The 22,413-nt window shown below is 34.2% G+C and overlaps 3 protein-coding genes across 4 annotated transcripts; 2 read left to right on the forward strand and 1 right to left on the reverse strand.

Moving 5' to 3' along the window:
- Positions 1-150: 150 nt before the first annotated feature.
- LOC144836192 (protein moonraker-like) lies at positions 151-8,251 on the forward strand. 2 transcript variants are annotated; one of them, XM_078691432.1, is made up of 14 exons: positions 151-204; positions 981-1,654; positions 1,909-2,042; positions 2,324-2,386; positions 2,550-2,777; positions 3,217-3,340; positions 3,556-3,690; positions 3,844-4,019; positions 4,302-4,697; positions 5,096-5,218; positions 5,802-5,966; positions 6,486-6,634; positions 7,219-7,668; positions 7,884-8,251. In XM_078691432.1, exons 1-14 carry the CDS (start codon positions 182-184, stop codon positions 7,990-7,992), a joined length of 2,949 nt encoding a protein of 982 aa, XP_078547558.1. In that variant the 5' UTR covers positions 151-181; the 3' UTR covers positions 7,993-8,251. The 2 variants fall into 2 exon arrangements, with proteins under 2 accessions (XP_078547558.1, XP_078547559.1); XM_078691433.1 differs by having other exon boundaries at positions 155-204; positions 987-1,654.
- Positions 8,252-13,066: 4,815 nt separating this feature from the next.
- On the forward strand, positions 13,067-17,624 carry LOC144835604 (uncharacterized). Its single transcript, XM_078690685.1, has 3 exons — positions 13,067-13,369; positions 13,502-13,585; positions 13,689-17,624. Exons 1-3 carry the CDS (start codon positions 13,067-13,069, stop codon positions 17,622-17,624), a joined length of 4,323 nt encoding a protein of 1,440 aa, XP_078546811.1.
- A 3,171-nt stretch (positions 17,625-20,795) lies between these two features.
- Positions 20,796-22,124, reverse strand: LOC144835605 (uncharacterized protein F54H12.2-like). Its single transcript, XM_078690686.1, has one exon. It carries the CDS (start codon positions 22,122-22,124, stop codon positions 20,796-20,798), a length of 1,329 nt encoding a protein of 442 aa, XP_078546812.1.
- Positions 22,125-22,413: the final 289 nt, after the last annotated feature.

Raw genomic sequence — 22,413 nt, forward strand, 5'->3', positions numbered from 1 at the left:
TTATTTTGTAAAAATAATATTTGAGTGTAATAATATTTAAATTCACATAAAAATATTATTTAGATACCAATTCTGGAAATTTTAGACGTTACTTTAATTCATTTTTGAATTCTGCAAAACTACAATTATTCAATGTTAAAATGATGGCGGACAATTTAAATTGATAAATATAAAACAACGAATGAATATTCACCTTTTATTGTGGTATGGCATGTTTATTTAATTACATTACCGTTTTAAATGTTTTAATATAAATATACTTCAATATAGGATTTTGTACTTTTGTTTTTTAAATAGTACTTGTGGTTTTATTAACATTTATGTGCTAGGCCTAATAAAGGTTCGTAGAGGAATGGCTTCCGTAGCGGCCAAAACCACGATTATGGCCCGTTCCTTTCTTAGAGATTGGTTCAATTTACAGGCCTAGGCCCAAGCTTATGATACATACCTTTTCTATAATTTATCCACTTGCGAATTCAAACAACAACAGGTTTGATTTAACAACGATGATGTTGGTCGTGTTTTATTTTATTTTTTGTTGCGATATCGATAATTAAAGCAAATTTTTGTACAGTGGAGTGCGCACTAGCTAGGGCCTAGAGGTAGGCCTAGGCTAGAGAATAGGCCTTTGTTTCATCATGTTTTTGTAATATACAAACTGATGGTTATCTATAGACAACAATTCACTTTGCAGATAACTGAAAATAAAAACCAAACAACTATTATGGATCAATCAATATTAATAATAAGATGTATTTATTTTTAAATTAGGAAATTTAAGAAAATGATTAGTGATCCTAAAAGCTACCAAAACCAAACAAAAGTCACATAACTGCATTCATTCTGTTTACCAGCAATTTAAATATATTTTCACTATTTATATAGATTTACTGTCGATATTTTAAGTTCATATATGTATTATATAGCTTTGATTTTGTAGTTTATGTAAATTGTAAACTAAATTGTTTTATACTTTTAAGGAATAGTATTATAAAGAAGATGCAGGGTTCTACAAGGGGAATGTCCTCACAGTACAACCAACTGTTTTTCAACCTGAACCAACCAATCAACACTAAAAATGCATCTATAAAATTCAATAAACCAGGACCAATTATTGTTGAGAAATTAACAGATAACCAACCAGAAAAACAGGATAGGCCAAAGAATGATCAACCTCAACCCATAAAGATGAGCGCAGTGTCCCAGGAACAGTTATCAATCGCAGTTCAGCTTGCCAAGCGTGATATTGGGCAAAGAAGATTTTCCAAAGATTACGAGTTAGAAAACTGGCAGGAAAGCCCTAAAAAGTCAGTGATGAAAACAAAGAAGAAAGTAACAACAAAGACAAAAATGACAACAGACAGGACTGATGGAAAAGGAGAATCAAAAAATAGCTTCAAACAAAATCCTGCTGTGTTTACAAGTAGGTCACACGCAGCAGGGACAAAAGGTTACATTCTTGATACTAATCGGAATACTAAAAATATTGTAAGAGAGAGGCCGGATAGAGAAGGACCACGGCCTAGAACAATAGAGAGGTCTAGTCCTGAATCAGTAGCAAGAGACCAAGATAACAGGCAGTCACAGGAGATAAGACGTCTACGAAAAGAATTAAGTCATTATATACACAAGATTGAGTCATTATCCAGAAAAGGTGGGAACATTTTAATTTAAGCATACAAAAATGTTTTTACATTGTATTTTTATTTGTTTTGAATTTTAATCATTTTAACAGTATTTTAACATTGACCATTTAATGCAATTTTTTTGTAATGTTATTGTCTTAATTATTCCAAGTAAGATGAATTTCCATCTTAAATCAACAACTTTTTTCTCAGATAACACAAAACTCTTTAAAAAAACATGCACAAATATTCTATATAATATGTTGTTGGTTCTTGTGTTCAGGTCCTTCTTCTGTCAAGGACTCGCATGGAATAGATCACCAGGAACTAGATGAAGTAGAAGCACGTCGAAAACAATCAAGAGCAGCGGAACAAGCAAGTCGATCCGCAAGACTTTTGTATTCCTTACAACAACAGGTTTCAATAAATTTTATAATTCATTTCGTAAAAAAATTGTCGAGCGTTGTGCAATTTTTAAAATAATTTATATCAGCTGCTGCTTTTTTTACTGATTTTATTATAAAATTGACATTATTGGAAAAGCTCTCGAAAAAATCTGTAAAAGCAGCAGCTGATATAAATTACTTAAAACATTTTATAATTATTCTCTCTATATCAGGCTTTTGCAAATGATTGTCTTAAATGATAAAGTGGTGTTTGTCTTATTTTCCTTATTTATTTAATTGTTCTTATTATAGGTTAGGGAAATTAAAGATGATTTGGATCGAATAGGACCAAGTCAAATTCGTCACACAAAAAAGGTAATGTTTTTCAGTATGTTTACATTTTTTATATATACTAGTATACATACTATTTACTGGCTATTGCTAATGTCCTCTGCAATGAATAGTAAATACAGATATAAATGCATGTATGGATGTGAAACATAGACAATTTACTACCTACTTTAATTTATCATTTCAGAGTCGAGCACTTAACAGATTGGCAGCTGCCCATCGTGGGGCTGTGCGAGCACTTCAAACGTTCATTCAACAACTACCAAGCCAAGGAGAAACTGCCCCTAGTAGCCAGCCTCCAATGTACCAAGAGCTAGCCCTGTTGATTCAACAGCTATCATTGTGTTGTAGTCAAATGGAAATTGGAGGCAATGGAGTCCCTGATGATATACTTGATATTCTCCAAGAGGCTGTGGTATGTCAACTGACTTGAAAATTAATAATGATATGTCATTCATATAGCACTTTATGCAAAATTCCTCTAAGCACTTCACATTATTACCCCGATTATTTTTGGACCAAACACGAATGGAAACATACTCCCATAATGCAGCCTTAGCGCAGTTGTGTCTTAACCTTACCAGGGACCCATTTGTACACCTGGGTGGAGAGAGGCAAATGTCAACTAAAGTATCTTGCCTAAGGTAGTAGTAGTCCAACACACTGCACCACACGCACACTAACCTATTTTAAATATATATTGTACAATGTAGGTAAAGGTTTATAATGCTTAATCAAGGAGCTTACAGTACAGTGTTCTCCCATTTACTCTCCTTGGTTTCTGTATCATGATTTCCATTAATAGTGTCTGGTATAATCTTTTCCCTTATTGCCATTATTTGCTTTTTTTACAGGAATTTCAAAATAATGCTGAAGAAATAAAGCCTAAAGTACCTTTACATTCTAACTCTCAGAAGTCTTACTACAAAAAGAAAACAAGTCAAATACAGAATAATGCTGTTACCAGAAAGAAAAGGGGTAGGAACAGTAGTTATAATGTAAATGTAATATTATTTATGTAAACTGTTGAAGAATCTGTGTCCCTTCCACCAAATGGTACTCAACCCTCTGTCCACAGACAGTTGCTGAGATGGTTGTTCAAATCCAGTTATCCTTTTCCATCTCGTATCTAGCTCAGTACTTTTAATACTGTGTGAATATATATTTAATAATAAAACACATTTATTATTTAGTAACAAAATCAAGCCCATATATAAATAAGGAATTGCCAGTAAGAGACATAGAATCTACAAGAAAATCGGAAGAAACATCAGTAATCAGAGGTGACAATGAATATGCTCATGAGAATAGGTTACAAGAAGACCATGGTAAATAAACTAAAGTAATCTTGAATGAAGATTTTTATACATGTTGGTAGTAGTCATTGACCAAATTTAAACAATTCAACAACACTTACTATGATATGGACGAATATGGAAATTATAAGTTGTAATAATAATTCAATATTAATTAAATTATAGATTTTTCTTTGGTATCTGAGAGAGATTATGCCTTAAGAGCACGACTTAATGCACTTATAAAAGCTAAAGATATACAGAAACAAACTGCAGCAAGACATGCTAGGACCAGTAACCGACCAAGAGCATACAAATCAAATAAAACAACCAGGAAAACTGGTGTACTATTACCACACAAGGTAAGCACAATTCTGAGAGCGAGAGAGGGTATGGTATTTAAGATTTCGACATATGTTTTTAAGATAGAGATAACTCAATATATGATATGTTGGTATATAGCTACAGTATTTGCAAGAAGAATAAATCTTCAAAATTGTGGAAATTGTAAATTTAAATACATAAATGTGTGTTATGATGAAGGTGAACACACATAGTACAGTATATATAAAATACATGCCACTTTGTAAATGTAAAGTATCAATTATCCACTAACTACTTACTGACTTTCTGTTGTTTAATAGTCAAAACGATTAAAAAAGAACGTAGTTGAACAGCAGAAGCAGACAGTTGATGATGTACACTTCACCAACTCCACTATCGCATCTAACCTGAAGAAAAGAGAAGCTGTTAAACCACCAAGTAACCCTCTACCTCCCTGGTCACCAGGTGGTGTCCCAAGGATTATAGATGCTAACCTTGAAGGCAGTGTCTCAGATATCTCTCCACTAAACTCACCAAAAGTGTCACCAAGGACCCCGCCCAGGCTGTCTCCAAAGCAATCACCTAGACGAGGAAATGCGAGACGAAAAGTACATTTTGAAGAAGAGTCTAATGGGGAATTAAATCATTTGATGTCTGGTTTTGTGGAAAAAGAAGTGGCTAGACAAGCCTGGTTGGACAAAGTAGCAGAAAAGAAGGTTGTTGAATTACATTGTATCTAAAGCTCTGTCTACACTATCAAACAATGACAAATGATGTGTGATGTGCCCAAATATGGTAGTGATATGGCCAAATATGGTAGTGCTATGACATCATGTCCATATATAGGCACATCACATTTTGTTGTCACATAAAGTTTGATAGTGTAGACAGAGCTTAATGTTGTCTTGTATGTATCCCCATCTCAGGCAAACGTTACTCTCATCCTTCTGATGGAATGCTAAGGTGTTGATCATCTGGGCACAAAAGGCATGTGTGCATCAACAATAGATTTAGATTTAGAAAATAAAGTTAGCATTCAATTATTTAAATATGAACGAATGTTTTATGAGGTTAGTCAAATAATTAAATAACTATTCTGTGTTGTATTTTATAGACATCAGAGATTGACACATTAAGATCTAAAGAAATTGATATGCTAACAGCTAAGGTAATTAAAGAAGCAGAGGAAGCTGTCCGAAAGAAAGTACAACCACTCATAGAACATCCCGCCCAACAGGTATTGTTAACATTCTGCTAATGAGTTCATTATAATCAAGTTCATTTGCTGTTGCAGCTGAAAATGTTACTGTATGCATTGGTTGAATATTGTCAAATGACTGTGGATGGCCCATTCAGGGATTTGAGCGTCCCTGCCCCTGATGCGTTCTGAGATCCCCTGACCTGAGAGGAGAGTACCCATAAGGGTCTCACCCTGGGTTATGGGCAGGTTGATTATCTAATCGTTCAATATAAATATTTTAATTAATAACGTAGCTCTTATTCTTAGTGTTATATATAAATCAAAAATAAAAGTGTATATCATGATATAAACGTAGATCTCGAGTACACCAGCAGTGAAATCAACTGATACTAAGTATCTGTCAATGACGGCCATGTGTCATCAGAAGAAGATGGCTACGAGAACAGTAACCCGCTTATACAAATTGCTATGGTCCAACCTTCAAAAGATGCAACATTCAAAATTTGTATAACATTTCCTTTTCCCCTGATTTTTTTTATTACATTATCTGTGGCTGTTTTTTTTTCTTATCAATTGTAGCATTTGTTTACTAAGCTTCTATAATATTTACTTATCTCAGCGTGAAGAAAAACTCAATTTTGATAGCGAAACAGATGATGCATTGGTAAACGAAACAGAGAAGCTGAAGAGAATTGAGGACGAGATTGTAATGGAGGAAAGAGCGTTGGATATGCAAGAAGAACCAACACTAGAAAAGCTCCTACAACGGTTGGAAGAAATGGAGGTAAGAGCAATATGGAGAGGTAGTTACAGGTTAGAATATTTTGAGAGAGAATTCGTACAACTATTTGCTATTGCATGCATAGATGCACATAAGGTATCAAGTTTATGAAAATGGTCCTGGAATCTGCCACCTAGGATTGAATATGGCATCCAAAATGGCGGCCATGTGTCTTCAGAAGAAGACGGCTACAAGAACAGTAACAGTAACCCGCTTTGCAACTCCTAATAATTTATTGCCTTCTTTAATGGAATTGGTATCTAATAATTACTTGGGGTGGACCTTAATGGATATACCAGCTCTTGGGAGGAGAAAAGTAGGGTCACCTCTCTGGACTGTTCCTTAAATAGTCATGTAAATTCTGTAATTAACACATTGACAATTTGGAAATATCTTGAACTGATGGCTACAACAATCACTCTGTGACAAACAACAAACAGTCTGTGTCATTTATATAAAGAGTGCTACATATATAATGTATATGATCTAACTTCAATATTGTTTTACTATTTCATTATGAAGACCGAGGAAGATGTTATCAGGCGCCGATTACAAAAAATTACCTACAGCAGTTTTGATGATGATAGTGTTAAACATAAAGAGAAAAAATATGAAGAAAGTGATTTGTTGGATCTCAAAGGAACACCATTAGAAGGTAGTCAGCTTGAAAGGTAAGTTTAATATAATTTTATTATTAAATGTATTTATGTATATGCAATTTTTTCTGGCTGTTTTACTTTTTTGTTTTAGCTTTTTGCTTATTTTATTTGTATCTCCACTGAGATCCAGCCACTGATAGTAATTTGCCTTTTAGTTTATATATATTTAATAATAGGCATAGCTAATGTTGTTATGAGAGCCCCTTGATTGTCAGCATACATTTAGGGTTACCCTCTTTAATTAAGGTTTAATAAACAAAATAAATAAAATAGCTGTTTCATTTGTGTTATAGCAATTTTCTCTCCCAGCTTCATTTATATAATAGTGTACAGTATGTTTAATGCATTGATATGCTTGTCAAATAATTAAACAAAACTAAAACTTTTAACTATTTTTAAATCTATACTATGGCATTATGTAGTTAATGTTAATTGATTGTGTAATTTATAATGTAAGGTTCAGATAAACAATAGGGAAGTACATGATATGAGTCTCGTCAGCACCTCTCCTATTTTTGTGCGGTATCTCTGTAAACTTTCATTTCCAGACTTTAATGCTTAACTCAAGATTAACAGATCATACATTTTTTCTTCAGAATGTCTGTTGATGTACCCGTAGAACACACATCTCTACAATTCACAAAGAACAAAAAAGACACCAAAATTCACACGCCCAAAATTCAGTTCAGATTACCTAATAACTCCTCGGAAGAAGACGGCACCTCAGATTCAGAAAAGTACTCGTACAGAACTGGACATTTAAAAACAGATTTTCATTCTCAAGATAAACATGTTTTCAGGACATTGACAGGAATTTCATCTGAGCAAAATAAACCTGAACCTAGTAAACATTATCATTCTAAACAAAGCAGGGATGTGGACACGGTAGAAGGATTTGTAGCTCTTGTTAAGCCTTGCACAACCTTATCCATTCCAACCGAGAATCGTAAAAAAATTGAAGAGTGTAAAAATCGTTTCGAGCAATATTTGAAGAAAACAAGTCACCATACATATGGCGCATTCAACCCTTGGAAACTTGTGGAAGAGTAAGTACACATTCATTTCTGATTAATAAACATAAAATAGATACATTTTATATATGAACGTTGATGTCGAGTAAAGCACTGTCTACACTATCACACTTGTTTAACAAAAAAAGTGTGATGTGCCTAAATATTGTAGTGATATGACATCATCATGTCCATATATGAGCACATCACATTTTTTGTCACATTTAATTTTCATCTTTTTTTTTATTAAGGGTGGCTGATGAAATTGTGGACGAGTTATTGGACGGTGTATCGGACGAAATCGGCAGTATGACTGAAGGATTTGTGGAAAATGTTTACAAACGGGAATTTGGCGAATAATCATCTTGTACCGTGTAAAGGACCATTCAGATTGTGTTCGTGTGTCTTAACTGCATTCTAAACTGTTTTCAAGCACCACAAATTTAATTTTAACTGAAACCAAAAATGTAATTTTTTAACTGAAATATTAAGACAAATGTTATATATATCAAAATGAAAAATGTTCTTCAAGCCAAAATGTTACTACAATATTAAGTTTATGTACGTACTGTATTTTTAAATAAGTTTGATTTAGTAAATTGATGATTAAACACTAGCAATGAATAATGGATTCATCCTTTTGAAAACAAATGTAAATATTTATGTGATCGTTTTCACTATTAGTGAATAATAAATCTATAAATAAATCTATTTTTGTAAACAATGATGTACTTTCGTATTTGAATTCGCTGCTTGCACAGCATTTATTGTCAAATATATAAAATTTGTGAAGTTTGTACACAGACAAGGCTCTTAAAATTATAAAAAAGCATAAAAAAACACGATAATGAAAAAACACATCAAAAGATACAAAGAGCATACAGAGAGATTCCAATAACTGTCATGATGCTTACAATACGGTATAGTAATACTAATCTTGTCTAGATGTTTTACTGTTATATAAAGTTATGGAGTTCGGAATAAATGACTTTCTATATCTGCCAGTTCGAGTGTATAGAGATCTAATACGGACTAATGATGGGAGAAATTCGTATTAACATATATTTTGTTATGTCCATCACAGATCCTATTCATTAAACAATGAAAATAGTTGCATCATAGACAAATTATAAATATGTATATGCGAGTACAGTTGTGTCGCATTTCATGAATATTCAAAATTGTTCCTACATGGTAGAAATTCAATTAAGGCCCATTTACACTAGGACGATAATGATCGAAGATAATGATCGACGATAAATAGATAAACATGCATTTTTCGTACATAAAACAAAAGAAATTAGAAAGGTTTTTGTTCTAGAACTGTGGGATAATCATTCATGCTGTCTTTGATAAAAATAATTCAATCAAAGGACGCCATGATAAATAAAAACAAAAATATCGTTGTATTGTGACGATATTATTGCATTTGATTGGACGTGTGAAAATATCGTTTTCATCAAAGTAAGCATAGATAGTTATCGTATAGTTTTAGTATGAATTCTATGATGTCTATTGTTTTTTGTATGAAAAATTCATATTTATCGTCGATCGTTGTAAATGGGCAATTGAAAGATATACTGTATTGTCCTGATAAAATATTGTAAAAAGGAAATTTGGTTGAATAGTAATAATTCGTATTTACCAAAAATTGGATCGAAAAAGATTTACCTATTAAACGTAATTTAAATTCGGTCAACTGGGAGCGGAAATCTATTAAATATTACTTTAAAAATAAATGTTTTCACCGAAAGTGTTTGACTTGATTAAAACTACAAAACAGGCTATTCAAAATGTGATTATATTCATTTGTATTGTTCATGTTTTGGAGGACAATAGATCTTTTTAAAGCATCGATGTTAGTTCATTGAAAAACAATTAGGTTGTCAAAAAAGCCGCAAACAAAACAAACATTGGCGTACCTAACTACAGAACAAAACAGGAATACATACAGGAAAATGTTGCTGTTTACCGTAATATAAAAACATTTCCGAACTGCGAATATAGAACACATTATTAATAACATTATGTATTTTCCCATTACATTTTCACATTGATTGAATGCGTTCGAAATTAACCGGAATTAGAAAATTACCAATAGCAACACCTGAACTAAACAGAGCGCAAACAACATAAAAATAGCCGCAGTTGTATTAGAACTTAAATGAAGTAAACACATGAAATCACGGTGTTTAATTAACTTCACACATACCGTATAAGGTTGTGTCTTATGACTGCACTAACAAAACAAAGCCATGCGTCATAATGTCATAATAAATGTTTATTTTTAATGTGTTTTCAACTTGTGTTGTTATACTATGGACGAACCAGCCGTTTTTCTTGACATGTTTTGACCATCTTTTTACTTAATCTTTCTTTGGAAATATAAGACGGACAATGACGTTATAAGGACTAAACAAAACAAGATATTGGAAAATCAGTTTGAAAAATCTCGTCAAACAGGTCATACAAATTTCAATTTTCTTAATTTGAAGAAATACAATCTCAATCTATTATCTGTATGTCATATAAAGGTGCGTCAATGAACTGAACCAATATGCATGCTCTGATTTTTGGGGTGGATACACTTCAGGTAGAATACCACCACTGGAAAACAATAGAGCCATCCCAGGGCCCGTGTTACCCAATAAACAAGGCCATATATGGCTGCAGTGCAGTGGCGTGCTCAAATTTGAGTTAGTGTTTACTGACCGACCAACCGACCGACCGACATAGTGAGCTGTAGAGTCGCGACTAAAAATACATGACTTCCCAAACTTCCAACTTATTTTCAACCCTTGATAAGTTCTTGGACGAATATAAGAACGGGGGAAGATCTGAACGATTTCTTGCTCATTGCTTGATGGTAGGATGTGTTACTCGGCTCCAAATGCTCAGAAGGTTGCAAAAGGCACACTTCCATAAAGATAGACCATTACTATGATTTAATGTTACTAGGCTTAATAATAAAATAATACAATAAAACGAGATTTATCTTCTAATTCTATATTTAGATCATGAAAGAATGTAAACAAATCTCATCTAAAGTGGACGAAGGTTTTAGTGTAATTTGGCGGCAAACGTGGAAAGTTGTAAATATTTTTTTTATAATCACTAAACCATCGATCTATTTTTATCCATGAACTCTGTTTTTTGATATAAAAAACGATCAAAAATAATCTAGCTATGACGTCACATTACGTCATACAGACATTCCGATTGGTACATCTACGTCATAATAAGGCATTCTTTACTCGACTTCTCAAAGTAAACAAGCCAAGTTAGTGATTCAATAGATATCTTGTGGGACATATCATGTAATAATTAATCGTTCTGTTGACTCATTGCAGGTGTGTTTTCATCAAGAAAGTATGTTTTATTATTGTAACTTAATCTTCGGAAGTTTTGACATTATTAATGTTCCTGGTTCATGTTAGGGTCAATGTTATTACTTACGTAAAGATTAATTTGTTTTTCTTCTGCACTCTGTGACTTAATAAAAATATTCATTTCATTCAACACCCGGATTGGTTCAACCAAAAGTGCACACACCCATTCCCTGACGACTTTAATTGTTTACGGCAAATTTATGCGATCTTTTGGTGACGCAATTTGATTTATTTACTTTATAGACAATTCTTGATAATGATCTAATGAATCAATCATAACTCAGTGGCGGATCCAGGATTTTGAAATTGGGGGTGGGGGGAGAGGGAGGGGGCAAGGCTATGAAAATGGTGAAATGAATTAGGGATGAGCTTAATTTGATGTCCTATATCCTTTTGCATTACAATTTGCGAAATTTAGGGGCGGGGTTGGGAGGGGAGTGCGGCTGGGCCTCGCCTTGGATCCGCCCCTGATAAAAGGCTTACTCATAGCTTGGAGTGCCTATAAAGGACTTCTAAAGTGTACATACACTCTGATGTCCAAATAAAATACCATGATTTATATGTTATCGAAAGTATACTATGCTACCGTAACAGTTTAATAATTGTCCTAAATCACTGTTATGACGTTTGTGCGAACGTGAAAGCATGGCTGGTACGAGAGATATCATTGACTGTGACAATACTATAGATACCTATATAAATCAGAAACCTTACGTGTAGATTACTTTGAAGCCCATGGGGGAATTGATGAGTGGATATGACTCAATTAGCTCCATACCTCTCCCCCCACCCCCCTCCTCCCCTCGATATGCAAGACACGTTAATGTAGCTCAATCTATACGTATTTTTGTCAAACTTTGTGATAAAATAAAACTCATGTTTGAATTCAGATATTTGTTGGTTTGTGCTTTTAATTTTGAAATTGAATGAAGTTGTGTTTTGTAGAAGCGCGTGTCATACAAAGCAACACGCTCTGGAATGATTTTATTCTACTATAATCGAATTTCGATACACAATTAATTAAATTGTTAAATTATTATCTATATTTATTTATCTATATATTTTATTTATTTATAATTGTATAAAACCTCATCCCTTCCAAAATGTATTGATCCAAACACGGGCCATTACTCGTGTGGGGAATTCCCCTTACGTAATGGTCGCGCTGTAAGTAGAAGAAGAGGTACTTCAGCCCAAAATGAATTTTCCTGATTACGTAATATCCGCCAGGTGTTTCTAATGAAGGTCGTTTCCGCTGGTCCAGCAGGTTCACATACAATATCATGAGCACAGTATAGTCAGTCGTGATTATAACAATGGTTAACAATGGGGATATTATAAGACAATAGAGTATATCATTTCACTAGAATTGTTATATAGATGGAAGTGAGACAATATAGTTTTTGTAAGATTTGAATTAGTCATAGAGTCAGTAAAGATGCACCTGGTTAATTAAAACTAGTTAATTGAGGGTTTTGATTGATGTATGCCGACATGCAGGTTCACATACAATATCATGAGCACGGTATAGTCAGTCGTGATTATAACAATGGTTAACAATGGGGATATTATAAGACAATAGAGTATATCATTTCACTAGAAAATTGCCGACATAATCCAAAGACATAAGTTATTTGATCCGGATATTATAACAATGACTAAAACAAAAAGACTAGAATGAATGAAGTTAAATAATAAGTATGTCTTGATTGAACTATACCGACAGGTAATTAACCATCTTCCGGATTTGTTAACAAAGGGAAGAAACACAGGGTATTTGACATACTAAAGTTTAATGTGTGACGTCATGATGTTAGCTTCACTATTTTTGATGATTTTTGTTTTCCAATGTTTAGTTTTATTTTCATTTAAATTGGTTACGTTTACGAAAAGATTTCTTTGTTTCCTTTTAAAATAAAACAAAAGGTGGGTAAAGAGGGACGCTACTGACATCATGTATAAATTATTTTAGTGTGTATAAATATATGGGTAAAGTTACAGTGAACTCACTTCCACATTCTTGATTAAGAGAATTTTATTTTACAATGGCTCATTACGAATCCTCATCATCATCTACCGATTCTAACGATAGCTTGTTTATCGAATGCCAGAGAGCAGTAGAAGCTATCGTTAGTTTATCGCGAAACAATATCGAAAATATCGATACCGACGATGTTATCCCCGATGTTGGACTACTAGAAGATTTCGTATTTAATGACCAGGATCTTGATTTAGATGTTAGCCAGAGTGTTTCTGAAGCCGATAGCCTCTCACTTTCGGATATTTGTAATAACGCTATTGAGATAGTGCAGGAACTTTCGGCTAATTTGCGTATTGATGACATAGAAGTAAGTGTTTGTTTTATTTTATTTTTTACGTAATATTTATTTTACCGTGTATAATTTACAAAGTGTTTCCGCGTTTTCGGTTTATATACGTTTTCCTTTCTAATTTATCTAATTATTTTTATTTCTGTATAGTACGGTGTTGGTGCTCACACCAAATGTTTGAGTTTGAGAGGAAATGTCGAGATTAATGATTCAACGGAGTCTTCGATTATTGAGGTAACTATTGTTTTATTTTCTTTACTACTGTTGTTGTTGTGTCTGTTGTCGTACAACGTCTTTTATTTCTTTTTCTTTACCGTTTTTCTCTTTTTGTTTTCAGCCTGTACCCATACAGTACGGAAGGGGCGTTAATAGAAAGAGGCTCAGAATCGAAGACGGGGAAGAAGAAGAAGAAGAAGACTTTGCCGACATTGATACTGTTGAAGACGAGGACCTTAACCTTGATGAGGTAGAGTTGAATCACTTCTGTAGAATCGTTCAAGTAGCTGATAGGTATAATCAACGTTTTAACGCGACTATTAGCGATTTTTTAGTAAATTTTTTTAATATTGATCATATAAGTTTAGAGGTGTTTCTGCCCACACTGTACCGAATTTTTGAGCATGTCGTCGATAATCTCTGCGTTAACGTGCATGTCGACGACATGCTTCGAATAGTCATACAGGCTGAGGGGTTAGATTCACCTATCTCTATCCCTTTTGGACGGAGGGGCCATCTTACGGCTGACGTTATTTTTGCAGCCATTATGAAGGTCCTTCAGTCCAAAACGGATATTTTTATTAATAACAAATTTAAATTTAACGTTCTTCACATGAGAATGCCTAGGGGTGGGGGTTATAGAAGAAACGGTATCGACATATTGTTAAATGCTAAATGTATAATTAAGATTAAGAATGATGATAACGAAACTATCTGCTGCGCACGCGCTATTGTTACGGGTATTTCTATGCTCGAAGACAAAATTAACAACGTAACTAGATGGAATAACATTAGGCAAGGTCGTGGTCAGCAAAAAATAGCCGCCCTTCATTTACTTAGAGATTCGGGGGTTAGGGAGCAGACATGCGGTATCGAGGAAATAAAAAAGATGCAATCAAAATTACCAAATTACCAAATTATTGTCATTTCAAAAGACAATTTAAATTCTGTCATTTTTAGCGGTGATTATAGAAAGAAGCAGATATATCTTTATCATCATTCTAATCATTACGATCTAATAACAACAATGACAGGTTTTCTAAAAATTGACTATTTTTGCGATAGATGCCATAAGGGGTATATTCACAAGTACCAACACAATTGTCAATTTACGTGCGTGCTGTGCAAGCACAACGACTGCTCCTCTTCTAATTCTTTTGAAAATAGAGAGAGTAGAATTGAATGTAAAGAATGTAATAGATTTTTTAAGGATAAGCAATGTTTCACCAATCATAAAATATCTCCTGATTCTAAAGTTTCAGTATGTGACAAAATTAAAAATTGTTCAACTTGTAATAGGATCGTTCAAAAAGATCACAATTGTCAAAACCGCTTTTGTAGAATTTGTAGGACTTTCGTTTCATACGATCATCAATGCTACATGGAACCGGTTGTAGCCCCTAAGCATACTGAAAAAAAGTTTATGAATCAGGAGGCCCGTAACAGAGCTGTCACCAAATATTTCTTTTTTGATTTCGAATGCACGCAAGATACAGGCGAACACAAACCAAATTTATGCGTTCTTCAAAAAACTTGTCTTAATTGTCTCGACGGTGCTAATGATTCCGCCGATTGTGACGTGTGTGGGGATAAAACAGTGGTTTTTCACGGGGGGTCTGCATGCGAAGATTTCTGCAATTACGTATTCAAAGATTACAAATTTAACGAAAATATTACGTGTATCGCTCACAACTTCCAGGGTTATGATAGCTACTTCGTGCTCAACTACCTGTACGAAAACTCCATTGTACCGGATGTAATTGCTCGCGGTCGTAAACTTATTTCGATTAGGACTAAAGAAACGAGCATTCGATTCATCGATTCCCTTTCATTTCTGCCCATGCCTCTATCCAAATTGCCCAAAACTTTTGGCATCTCCGAACTTAAAAAGGGTTACTTTCCTCATTATTTTAATTCTTTAGAAAACCAAAATTACGTAGGTCCTTACCCCGATTCTTCAAATTATTCCCCCGATAAAATGACTACTTCAGGTCGAGAATCTTTCTTTAAATGGTACAACCAGAAAATTGAAAGTAATCAAGTATTTGATCTTAAAAAAGAACTCGTCGAGTATTGTATCAGCGATGTAGATATTCTCAGAAAGTGTTGTCTTACTTTTAGACATCTTTTTTTGAAAGTAACTATATCGCCGAAAAACCCTCTACTCGGCGGTGTTGACCCCTTTTCAAATAATTTAATGACAATTGCCTCAGCGTGTAACCACGTATTTTCTAGAAATTTTTTAAAACCATCCACCATCGCTCTATTTCCATCATCAGGGTATCTAACAACCGTTAACCATTCTCACTCTAGCATGGAATGGCTGTGCTACGAGTCGCATAAAAGGGGGGTCTTTATCCATCATGCCAGAAATGGAGGGGAAAAAATGTTTGGGCCTTACTCCGTCGACGGCGCATGTTTAGAAAACAAAATAATTTTCGAATTTATGGGTTGTTTTTTCCACGGGTGCCAAGATTGTTATAGATCCGATTCCATTAATCCCTTCAATAACGAGACCATGTTGGAATGCTTTGTCAAGACAAGCAAGAAAACACGGTTTCTGAAGGAACAATTTCCAGATTTCGAGTACGTCGAAATTTGGGAGCACGAATGGAAACGGATCAAACAATCGTTGGCCCCAAACATTAAATCTATCGTCTCCAAAGTTCCTTTAATTAGGCAAACTTTGAATCCAAGAGACGCGTTTTTCGGTGGAAGGACTAATGCCAGTTGTTTGTTCTATAAGGTAAAACCGGGTGAAGAAATTAATTACATAGATTATACTTCATTGTACCCTTATGTAAATAAATACGGTACCTACCCCGTAGGGCATCCTGAAATCAATGATCGCAACGACATGTCCACGGATATCAACGATTATTTTGGCTTGATAAAGTGTACAATCGAAGCGCCTAAAAAATTATTCCATCCGGTCTTACCTTATAGATCAAACGGTAAATTAATGTTTGCTCTCTGTAGAACATGCGCCGATTCCCAACAACAAACCGCTTGCAATCATTCCGGTACAGATAGAGAATTTACGGGTTCTTGGGCAACGATCGAAGTCGCTAAAGCCGTGGAAGTTGGGTACGAGATACGTAAAGTTCACGTAGTATGGCACTTTAAAAATAAAAGCGCGTACTCTGCAGATTCTCCCTCGTCCGGCCTATTTGCCTCTTACATTAACACCTTTTTAAAATTGAAACAAGAAGCTTCGGGTTGGCCTGAATGGTGTAAAACGCCCGAAGATAAACAAAAATACATTTCGGACTATCGAACCGTAGAAGGTATCGACTTGAATCATGACGACATTGCGTACAATCCTGGGCTTCGATCTCTGGCCAAATTAATGCTAAATAGTTTTTGGGGTAAATTTGGTCAGCGTGAAAATCTCACGAGAATTAAATATACGCAAGATCCTAGCGAGGTTTACGATATTTTATCGAACCCTGGGATAACCGTTCATGACATAAATTTTGTTAATGATAATTTGGCGGAGGTAAAATACGAGGACGAGGAACAATTTGTTGCAGTTAACCGAAAGGTTAACGTTGTCATTGCCGCATTTACCACAGCGTTAGCGCGTTTAAAATTGTACGAGCTGTTGGAACAATTGCAGGAGCGCGTCCTGTATTACGATACCGACAGCGTAATCTTCGTATCAAAACCCGGGGATTGGGACCCTCCCCTGGGCGACTATTTGGGTCAGTTAACGACCGAGGTCGATCCTAAAGATGGTAAATTCATCGAGTCCTTCGTTTCTGGGGGGCCTAAGAACTACGCCTATAAATTGGATACGGGGAAGACCGTTTGTAAAGTTAAGGGTTTTACCCTTAACTTTACAAACGCTCAGAAAATTAATTTTGACACCGTCTCCAATATGGTAAGGGGTGTTGGCCCCGATACAATTAAGACGGCTGAGAAGAATCGCATAACGCGCAAGCCAAAAACACGAAAGATAGTCAACGAAACATCGACTAAAGACTATCGAATCGTGTACGACAAAAGAATTGTTATCGAAAATTATCGTACAGTTCCTTACGGGTATGTTTGGTGAATCACGGCCATAAATTTCTTTTTAAAATTGTAAACATACTTTGTTATAGATAATTATTTGTTACTCTTTATACATTCTTTACCGTACTCTCTCTTTTTTTTTCTTTTTTTTTTTAGTTTGAACAAAATATATTTGTAGTTTTAATGTAAATATTTTTTTACCTGTTTTAATATAAATAATTTTTATACCCGTTTTTTAAAGTCGAATTTTTGCGGGGGTTAAGTAAATATATTTTTAAATATTTTTCCGCTTGATTTTCTTATGTCGATACCGTTTCTCTTTTTGCGTTTAAGTTATCATTATTTTTATTTATATTTTTTTAAGTAAGATGATCACTTGAACGTTGAACTTATCTATTAGTACTCATTTTTAAGTAATTAGTTTATTCTTTGTTTTATATATATATATTTTTTTATATTTAAATTCAAATAATTTTGTAAAATTTTATGTAATCGGTTTGTGCAATAACTTTCTAAATATCTATTTTATATTAATTGTACAATAATAATTTCTTTGATTAATTTACTGTACATAATGTAAAAAAACAAATACGCATTAGTGTTAATATGAATAAAGATTTAGATTTACGTTTTAAACATTGATTCAGTTATATTGTTTAATTCGTGTCAAATAAGATGTTATAAAACGCAATTAATTAACTAAATTACCATCATAATTGTAATGGCGAGTCCTTTGATAACACCTTTCACCGCAGTTATTAGCGGTCCGACATCTTCGGGTAAATCCGTCTTTGTAAGGAAATTGATTGAAAATAATTATTTCAATAAACCCTTTGACGATATTACATGGTGCTATGGTGAATATCAGAATTTATTTTCGGAATTAAGTACAGCTGTATCAAATATAAGTTTTATGGAAGGTATACCTATCGAAACATTAGATGCGTTTGATTCGAGTAAAAATCATTTAGTAATTATAGATGATTTGATGACAGAATGCAGTAGCGATAAAAGAGTCGTTAATTTGTTTACCAAAGGATCTCATCATAGAAACATTTCAGTGATATTTATAATGCAAAATTTCTTCTACGGTTCCAAAGAAATCCGTACCATTACTTTGAATGCTCATTATATCGTACTTTTTAAAAATCCACGGGATAAAACGCAAATATTGAATTTATCGAAACAAATGTATCCTGGCAAAGGTCGGTTCTTACAAGAGGCATTTAATGACGCTACGCGTGAATCGTACGGATACTTATTCATTGATCTCAAACCATATACGTCGGAAGAAATGAGAATACGAACAAATATCTTTTCAGTAGATAAACATTACGCTTACGTACCAAAAGTATAACACATGTGATTTGAAATTATTCTATTCATTCCAATACAAACTCGCAACATGTCAAAACGTATCAAAAAGAACGCAGAAACTTTAAAGTTTTTAGCTAAATGTACGCCTAAACAAAGAAAGGCCCTGCTTGAGAATGCCGACAGTCAATTAGTAACAGCAATCTGTGAGTGTGCAAAGAACATCTTAAAAGGTAGTGTACCGGTGTCTAGTGCTCATAAGAAGAAGTTGGCGAAGCATAGGAAACACTTGCGTGATATTTCCAATAAAGCTATACCTACGCTTCGACGTAAGCGTATACTACTTCAAAAGGGAGGATTTCTTGGTCTTATTTTGAAACCTATATTACAGACTCTGGGCGGATTACTTTTGGAATAAAATGGAGCACACAAAAAAATTGATTGTAGTTCCTCAAGAATTGGCAAATACATTGCTACATAGCAAGCACTATGAACAAAAGCACAAAACAATAACTAACGGATTAGATGACTCTATGCAGACTATTCTTAATAGACAGGATATTAGCGATCACGATAAAATCACAATGTACAATCAAGTACTTCAGCGTTTTTTAAATAAAGAGAAGCCCGTTAACAACCCTTCACCTATGAACATAAATATGCATGGACCTCTTAATGACGAAGACAAGAATGATGAATCGACAGAAGCAATCAAGGATGATTCGATGACAAAAGAAGTATTGCAAAGCATGCCTATATCGTTAAAATCAAAAACTAAGACATTTTTAGATCGAATAGACCGATACAGAAATATGGGTATTTTAGATTGGACAAAATACGGTGAAATGATCATCGAAGGAGAATTGCTAAAGGGGAGTAATTTATTTGATTTAACCAAAGATATGATACAAGAAAGGCGAGGATTTGAACCAGTGGGGTGGAAAGAATTTATATCGTTGTTGGCTAAGTTGAACACGCCAGAAAGTTTGATTGGAAATGCTACACGACGCAACATGTTGCAACGTCTAAAATCTGGTGAAATAAGCCCTCTTTCAAAAACCACATCTACAAAATCTAAACGACTTGAAAGATTTGATGACGACGATGACGATGAAGATAAAAAATATACTATTACTAAAAAGAAACGTACTAAAACTAAACCGAAATGGCTTGGATTCTAATCAATTTTATAAAATGTTTTTTTTCAGTTATTAAATGTATTCATTATTCAAATTTATTTCGTTGTTTGTTGTTTTCTTTCTTTCATTATTTACTAACCAACGCGTAATAAAGATACATATACATATTTTTTTTTTTTCAACATTTAAATTTTAATACCAATATGAAAAAGACAATACTTAATTAAAATATGTTAGTTAACATTTTGACAAATTGTATTTTTATATACTCCTTATCATACACCGGTAGGTTAACATCGTATCTACGTTCTACAAAATCATTAACATGTGCATCGTTAGTATTCTTATCTTTAGTGAACATATTAACTATATTTGAGGTGTCAATACCTCTACATTTATGAACAATATAAAAAATACAATATTGACCACAGACGGTCGACAATGGAGCCTGTAAACCCGTATCATTAAAAGTCCACGTGTTTACCGTACGATTTAGAAAATTTACAAAATGATTACTGTAATATTGAGGCGAATGTCCGAATGAATCAAAAAATTCACCTTCGTTAATATTGTTTAGAAAAAAAGCGACCCAATGCGAACCGTTTTGACTACTATCATCAACATTTGCTATGTAAGCACTAGGGTAACTTTTTAATCTTTTAGGTAACAAATCTGAAGGATATACACCTCGAAAGTATCTTTGAGTTAATGGATCAGATTTAACTAATTTTAAAAGTTGCACAGTATCCATGATTTTTTTAAAAGTCTAAAATTACGTTACGAGACTTATCGATTTCTATTAATGAATCAAATTCTGAATAAACTATAACGTTAATTGTTTCAACCAAAGCGGTAGCAAATTGAATTTCAAGACGTATATTGCCGTGTTTAATTAAATTGAAATGTCCACTGCTTGATAAATCGGGTGTAAGGTCGAATGCAAACAACGTGTATCCTCTGGCGTAGTCTTCTCTGGATATTTGATTTCCCGTGTCGTCGAATAATGTATTTAATCCGGAGAATAAACTTTGATAGGCTAAAATATAACTTCCTTCACCGTTTGCTTCAAAATTAGGCTTTAATGGTTTCCAAGGTATTTGCTCACCGTCCAAATATAAGGATATAAAATTGGTGTTAAAGTGTTGAAAATTAAATGGATTTTTGCTATAATCACCGTTGAAAGCGTCGGTTCCTACTAATCCTACCACTAAGCGTTTCGGTAGATTCCCGTTGTACAGCGACTCTCGGGTAAAGGAAAGGTTCCCCCGCGGTATCGACAGCGTTTTAACCTCGACTCGACGAAGAGGGTATTTAGCTGACCCGCGCTCCAGCGCTTTTGCATGAGCCAGCGCTATAGATGGATTTAGTTTCACTTTTCGTACGTAAATAGATGCATCTTCTAACTGTAACTTATAACCAGCTTGCGCATCGGATGACATCAAACAGAATGCGTTTTTACTTCGATGCAATTTTAATTTAATGTCAACTCCATTAAGCATCATACGATCTTGAAAGAATATATCGCAATGAATAGGTCCTATCAAATCAACCAATCGACTTCCTCGTATGTACTGAGATCGTTTGTTAAGTCCTTGATTCGCAGCAGCATCGTCTAAAGTTGGATTTGCTACATCCATTCTACCCGCTGTATCTTTATAAAACAATCCACCTGTAAGGTGAGTTTCCTTCGCGTCAGCACCGTACGTTAACAAGGTTTCAATCATCGCTCTGTACGAATAAGTGTTATTCGATGGAGTAATTAATCTCTCATTCAAAGAAACGTCAACTTCATTGAATAAGGACTGTAGTAGTAAATTAGTTGGTCCGACAGGATCGTCAGCATGCAAATCTGTTCCATCGCCTCTTGTAATTTTAACCTTAACTCGTAACATAGTCTGTGATAAATCTACGTATTCTTCGGTGGAACCTTGAATGTTAAATTGAACCGGTCCTGTATCGGTAATACTATTGAAAGGATGATACTGAACCCATTGTCCCTTCGTTATACTTGTTTGAGTCGGTGGAACAGAAAACAAATCCAATTCTGACTTTAAACATTCGCAAGATTGTTTGTGTACGTACGCCATAGTAATTATTAATCAAATATATCGGAGGATCTTCTCGCTCTCTTAGTTCTTCTTCGACTGACTTCATTGCTTTTTCGCTTTCTCTTTTTATTCACTTTTCCGTTACCATTCTGAGAAACAATTCGTTTACCGGCTTGCGTAATTCTACGTTTTACAGCTTGTTTGATATTTTGTCCACTTATAGCATCCTCCATTATTTCGGCTCCTGTTCGTAACGCTTGTTTTCCTAGAGTTTTGGCACCTTTTTTTAAAAGCGGTACAGCTTTTTTAAACAAACCAGACAACATTC

This window comes from Antedon bifida, chromosome 2, assembly GCF_963402885.1.
Source record: "Antedon bifida chromosome 2, ecAntBifi1.1, whole genome shotgun sequence".
NCBI lineage: Eukaryota > Metazoa > Echinodermata > Crinoidea > Comatulida > Antedonidae > Antedon > Antedon bifida.